Raw genomic sequence first — 6,604 nt, 5'->3', positions numbered from 1 at the left:
TAAAATTCCATCATAAACAAAAATTCCTATCACTTCTCTGTGCACTATATTTAGGCTAACTTAAAATTTAGGGTAGAAAAAAGAAATTCAAACCTAAATATAGCAAAAATCACATTTCATACTTCTATAAAAAAACACCACCTTTAAAAACTCACAAAAATACATAGCAACAAAAAAAAAACTCATAAATGTAATTGCTATGTTGGAAAAATAGAAATTCAAGTGGTACCGCAAACATACTAACTAAATAAACACACACACACACAAAAAAAAAAAAAAAAAGTGTTTAAAAGTGATGTTATCGTAGCACATGAGTTGTGTGAATTGTTTTGATTGAAAATGCTATATATATATATGATATATTTAAAATAGATACATTGTGTGATTGCTTACATCCGTATCTTACTCCTATAAGAAATCAAAAGGTTACCATTATTATATTTCTAATGGAAGAAATAAAAATATCCATACGTAAAAAGCATTTAGGTGAAATAAAAAAGGCATGAAATCCATATAAACATATATAAAAGCATGCTGAAGAATAAGGTTGTGTGTGTATATATAGAGGAGTTTAATGTTTAATGGTGAAACCTTTTAAATTCCATAATTAAGTGGCATTTACATTTCCAGATTAATGCTCGTTAAAATTCATGCTACGTGGGCATTAATTTCCTAATGAAAACCAAACAGCTCTTTGAGTTTTTTTTTTTTTTTTCAATTGATAATTACTGACAACGTTTTTGTGACTTTATTTTCCGTTATTACTCCATTTAGTTAGTAAGAGATATCATTGGTTGTTAAATAGATTGAATGAGAGGAATAAAAGAAAAATATAAGGAAAGTAATGACAAATAATGCTATTAAATGATGAGGAGTCTTTATTATATGTGACAGATGAACTTTTAATATTTTATTTTATTTAATAAAATAGAGAATGAAAAGAAAAAAGATAAATACTAATGTATTTATTAATTATTATTAACAAAAAAACAAACTACGTATTATTTTATATATATATATATATATATATATGTATTTTTTTTTTTTTGTTCCGGCAATTACTCTCCATATGTCCTCGTGGTATGGAGAACACGAGAGAGAAAGAGAGTGGAGGGGAAGCCAAGATGAAGAAGAAGAAAATGAAATCTGGAAACGGGATTGTGTAAAAATGGGTTGCACCAAGATTTGGAGTTGGATTTAAAGATTAAATTTGAGGTGAGTTTTGAGATTTCATCATTTGAGTGTGTTCTTGCTTTTTTCTTTTGAAGATGAAGCTAGAGCTTGATGATGATGATAGGCGGGTCGGGTAAAAAAAGTGGGTAATTTTTTTGAAATTGGATAATTTGAGAGGATTTGAATTTCCATCCAACAATATATATATATTAATATATATATATTATTTTTATTAACTTTCACTAACGGAAGATATATTTAATTAATAAAATAAAGTAGAGGGGTATATTTAACCCTTTTCCCTTTATATTATATACAAAAGATCAATAGAGAAGTGGCCCTGGCTATTTGCCGTTAGACATACAGCAGAAAGAAAACAACAGAGCGTAACATCCAAGTGGGATAAACGTTGGTGTCCCATTTTCAGGAAATTAAAGACCTTACTATTTGTCACGTGCAATTTTCTTCATCGCATCATTAATATTTGTTGTCGTCGTATGTTGTTGGATCTCTTATGGCCGTGGGAGTTAAGTATCATCTTTATTACTTTTTCGGATTCATTTCATATGAAAACGATTTGATTGGAGGTATGAATTTAAACCAAAAAGTGATAAACTTTTGAGGCATGGATTAAATATTTGTAACACGTCAAAAGTATCTTTGATATCTTGTGATACTAAATATTGGTATGCTATTTTTATGAATGAAAATGAAATGTAATAATTGAAAGTGCAACAGGGGGGGAGGGGGGTGAATTGTAAATTTTTCGTTCTGTTAGTCGACTTGGTTAGGCCAGAATAAGTATTAATTATATGACGAAGAACAAAAACGTAAAGTGCGTAAGGTAAATGACCAAAGAGTTTTATCTTGGTTCGATTCAATCACGAATCACAGTCCAAGTCCCCGTCATTTCTAGTGGTTCTGAATGGTGATCTTCTGCAACTTTGTTAAAGGTTTGGTACAATTTGAGGTTTGAATGGAGGCCTGCGTCTAACACTCAATCGCTCTTAATCTTTTTTGATACAAAGCCTCACAAACTGTATGATAACTCTCCTTTCTTTTTTCCTTACACTATAAATCACTCAGACATACAATGTTTATGAAAAGTAAAGTAGAGTATTAGGAGAATGAGACTAAGCATAGCTTATTGGTTTGTGAAGCAGCCTTTTTATAGGTTTTTTAGGATTTTCACGCAGAGAGATCAACCCGAGGGGTTTTGATCCTTGGAAACGAGAATTAACGATCACATTTCCAAGAATAAAGTGGAGAGGCTTTTCTTCTTTCTTGTTTATCGTTGAGGCGGCATTATCAATCACAAGATTATTACATTGTGAGATCTTGGCTTTTAATGTTGGAGATGCCACTTTCCTTCGTTGGAACACTTGTGTCCCATTTTCAGGAATATAATCTTTGAAGATATCTTTTCCTTTCTTGAATGATTTGGTACGGTACATATGGTTGTGGCTCTTATTCCGTTAGGGTTGGGAAGGCTTCAGTTGATTGACCAGGCTACGTTGGAGGCATTTTGTAATGCTTCATCTTGTTGGGTTTTTGTGGGTCGTAATATTCCTTGTGCAATTCAATTATTATACCTGCACAAGTAAAATTGTCATTATAAAAACTTGACACTAACAATAATCATGTAATTTTTTAAAATAGACGAAAAAAGAGTAACATATAAATGGACAGAAGAAATATATATTGCTTTTTTAACAACTTAACGAACAGGAAATTCTACTATTTAAAATAATTCATATTTGTATTTACACCTTGCGTGATGTGAATGGTTGATTGCGGAGAGCGGATCAGGGATTTAAACTTTAGGGGCTCAGCCTTTTTAGATTCTTAGTTGAACTCATTGTATTTTAAAAGTTATGGGTTCATATCTACTATTTAATACAGTTTTAATAAATTTTTACTCATAAATTTATGTTCCGCGTCGAAAGTTAGGGGTTCAATTGAACCCCCACCTATAAGGCTACATACGCCCCTGGTTGATTGCATGGTACTACTAGGTCGCCAAACCTTTGTAGGCATCTGCCGACTGCCAAAATTCACTATAGCGGTATATAATTTAATTGTTTAATATATCGACAATCCTTTAAAATTGTCGATAAATTCGTTTAGGCATTAAACTATCTTTAATTCAATTGAAGATTTGAATACATGTTAAAGTATTCCTACTAGACAGTTTTGGTTCAAAAGATATGAAATATAATTTTCATAATAATTGTTTAAAAAAAGTTCAATTTCTTATGTGTTTCTTCTTTAATTTAGTTGAGGTTGTGCAGGTAAGTCCGCAAATTATGGTAAATATCTTTCTTTCATTATGTTAACATATTCATATAATTTCGTCATCAATTTTGATTTCGTCTTTTTATACTTATTACATTCATTTCTTTTTCTTGTTTATGACGATTTTAATTTCAAGTTTTGTTTTCTTTTCTGAATTTGCTATTCTCTCGTTTGATTGATTCTTAATTCAAAACAATTTCTTTGTGCCTCATTAACTTTATGATATAAATTAAGGGCCTCTTGAATAGATTTAATTTTAAGCCACAAATTCCAGTGAGCCGGGTGTCTGCTTTGCTTGGAGAAGAAATGAATGGATATTGTATAATTATTACAGTGACAATATATATAATTTAAACTCATAATTATTTGATAAAATTGGGAATTTCTTTGGAGGTTTATCGCTTTAATTCTCATCAGTAAAGAAGTGTCCCTATCTATTTGCCATTAGACATACAGTAGAAATAAAACAAGAGAACGTAGCATCCAGTGGGATAAACGTTGGTGTCCCACTTTCAGGAAATCAAAGACCTTACTATTTGTCACGTGCAATTTTCTTCATCGTATTCAGGAAGCTATCTTTGTGGTTGTAGTTTAGTGGTGAGAGTTCCACGTTGTGGCCGTGGAGACCTGGGCTCGAATCCCACCAGTCACATATGCAATTATTTAAAAAAAAAAAAAAACTCGTATTCAGGAAGCTAGTTCATTGATTACGGGTTCGGTCAAACCCAGTAGTTTTGGTTCAAACTCTGTATTTTTATTAAAAAAATTCATTGAATATGTATAAGATATTAATTTAGAAACGTAACTTTAAATAATTAGAATTAAACTTATAAAGCTCAAATCACCACGTCTACGATCGTATCATTTATATTTGTTGTCATCATATGTTGTTGGATCTCTTATAGCTAATTGGGTTTAGGATAAATTTTTTTGTAGACTTCAGTTGTTATTGCTAACAATCTGGCTAATTGGGTTTATTGACTCACTTGTTTAATTTGATAAGTAGAATTTTATATTCTCAAAATATTTTGTTATTATTATTTATGTCTTGCAATATTACTTGAGATGTATTGTCTAAGTTCGTTATTTTTATATATTAATGATGAACAATATCCTAAATAAATTTATCCTAAACTTTACTATTACATGCACTAATTATGATGAATTGGATCCTAAATAAGTAAATTTAATTATTGATTTTAATTTCTTAAGATCTTTTAAAAAAAATATATAACTGCCACGTCATTAAATATGTACCTGAAATTATATTTCGGCTAAAATGACTTTGGAGGTCGATTACGCAAGTTGAGTGGCTTTTGGAAGACAAAACAAAGTTGAGTATTTATAGAGTAAAACTTACTTTCAAGTTGAGTAGGCAATTTTTGAAAAAAAAACAAAGTTGAGTTATTTATGGTGACCAATTACCCAAAATTGAGTGATCATATAAGCTTTTAACTCCACAAAATTGCCAATCAAATGTTCAAAAAAATCACTATGAATAGCGACCCTAGGGACGCCGGTAGCAAGGACAAACATCTAACCAATGGGAATAAATTCTTTATTCGATCATTAGCACCTGTAGAGAATTAAGAAAATAACAAGGAGAGCTAGCTCCAATTCTTTCATTGTTTCGGACATATAGCTTTAGCTAGAATTGGTGCTAGCAAGATAGATAGGTGTGGATAACATATCAAATCCATTGAACTTGGTTCCTGCACATTTTGAGTATGCACCCATGTTATAGAACACTATCAAATCATCCAATTGAAGCTCCAGCAATTTTATGTCTATGGCCACTGCATCCAAGGAATCACAGCTTGGTCCATAAATGGTTGACTCACACATTTGACTAGATTCTTCTGATGCCTTGAGCGAAAGTGGAATGATACCCACAAAGCAACTGTTATAAAGTGTTGGCCTAAATGATCCGTAAATCCCGTCGTCAATCCAATACTCTATTTTCTCACCTCTAACTCTTTTACCAATCACATGCGTGACTAACGTAAAAACCGTTTCAGGAAAGAATCGTCCTGGCTCCGCGATTATTGTTAAATAAGGCTCGGGGAAATAATCTTGAACTGCTTCATTTACTACACCAGCTATTTCCTCGAACAATGGGGTCGATCTAAATCCCCCGCCAATGTTCAAAATTTGCATTTTAGGAATTCCGAGATAATCGGAGACATCAAACACGGCCCTGGCATTTGCAATCGCCTCACGATAGATGTTGGGATCTTGTGCTATGGATCCCACGTGAAATGAAACACCTACAACTTTTAAGCCAGCCACATAACAAGCATAATGCAGGAGCGGTTCAATCTCTTCGGGCAGCACGCCGAACTTTTTCCCGAGGGGGCGCAAGGAGCCACTATCACTAGGGGCTTTGATTCGGAGTAACAAATGGCATTGAGGGTGCCATTGCTTGATCTTGTCAACTTCGAGCTTGGAATCAAAGGTTGTGAGATTGACCCCGACAGTGGCTGCGTACTTGATGTGGGAAATAGCCTTGCACGGGTTAGCAAATATGATTTGGTCTGGGCTTATTCCGAGATTTAAGACAGTGTCAATCTCGAGTAGGCTGGCACAATCAAAATTAGCACCCAAGTTGGCTAGTTTGGTAAGAAGTGCAGGTTCACTGTTGCACTTGACAGCATAGAAAGGCTTTACATTTGGAAAAGAATGGTTCCATTTGTCCATAAGCCTTTCAATTGTGGCCAAATCCAGTACATAAAATGGTTGGCCAGTTTCATGCTTCTCCGCCGCGATTGAACGGATCAAATCCGTCATCCCATCTTTTTGTATTTTGTGCACACGACTACTCTTAGCTGCAGACAACATGATCAAGAAATATAGTAATGGAGAGAAATAAGAGAAATATATGAATGAAATAGAAGTTATAATTAAGGCAGTAGAAGAAGCTAAGAGCCTTTTGTTGCTGTTTCTATGCATATATCCATCTCCTTTATATACTACTGCATGCAATGCCGACATATGCCTAAAATACCTTAACGCGTATTGTAAAAGCGTAAGAAATTAAATTGCAGGAACATCTCGACTCGAGCCCGCCCACGTTTTGTGAATAGAATAGACTATAGAGTATGGAAAGCTTTTTTCTGTTGCTTCAGACTAATACTAA

At 33.1% G+C, this 6,604-nt stretch overlaps 1 protein-coding gene across 1 annotated transcript; it reads right to left on the bottom strand.

The window, feature by feature from the left end:
* Window positions 1-5,064: 5,064 nt before the first annotated feature.
* Window positions 5,065-6,367, bottom strand: LOC132043692 (ornithine decarboxylase-like). The gene has a single exon (XM_059434156.1). It carries the CDS (start codon window positions 6,304-6,306, stop codon window positions 5,113-5,115), a length of 1,194 nt encoding a protein of 397 aa, XP_059290139.1. The 5' UTR covers window positions 6,307-6,367; the 3' UTR covers window positions 5,065-5,112.
* Between the last annotated feature and the right edge of the window lie 237 nt (window positions 6,368-6,604).

Source organism: Lycium ferocissimum, unplaced genomic scaffold (genome assembly GCF_029784015.1).
Source record: "Lycium ferocissimum isolate CSIRO_LF1 unplaced genomic scaffold, AGI_CSIRO_Lferr_CH_V1 ctg2710, whole genome shotgun sequence".
NCBI lineage: Eukaryota > Viridiplantae > Streptophyta > Magnoliopsida > Solanales > Solanaceae > Lycium > Lycium ferocissimum.
This window is presented reverse-complemented; position numbering and strand designations above follow the sequence as displayed.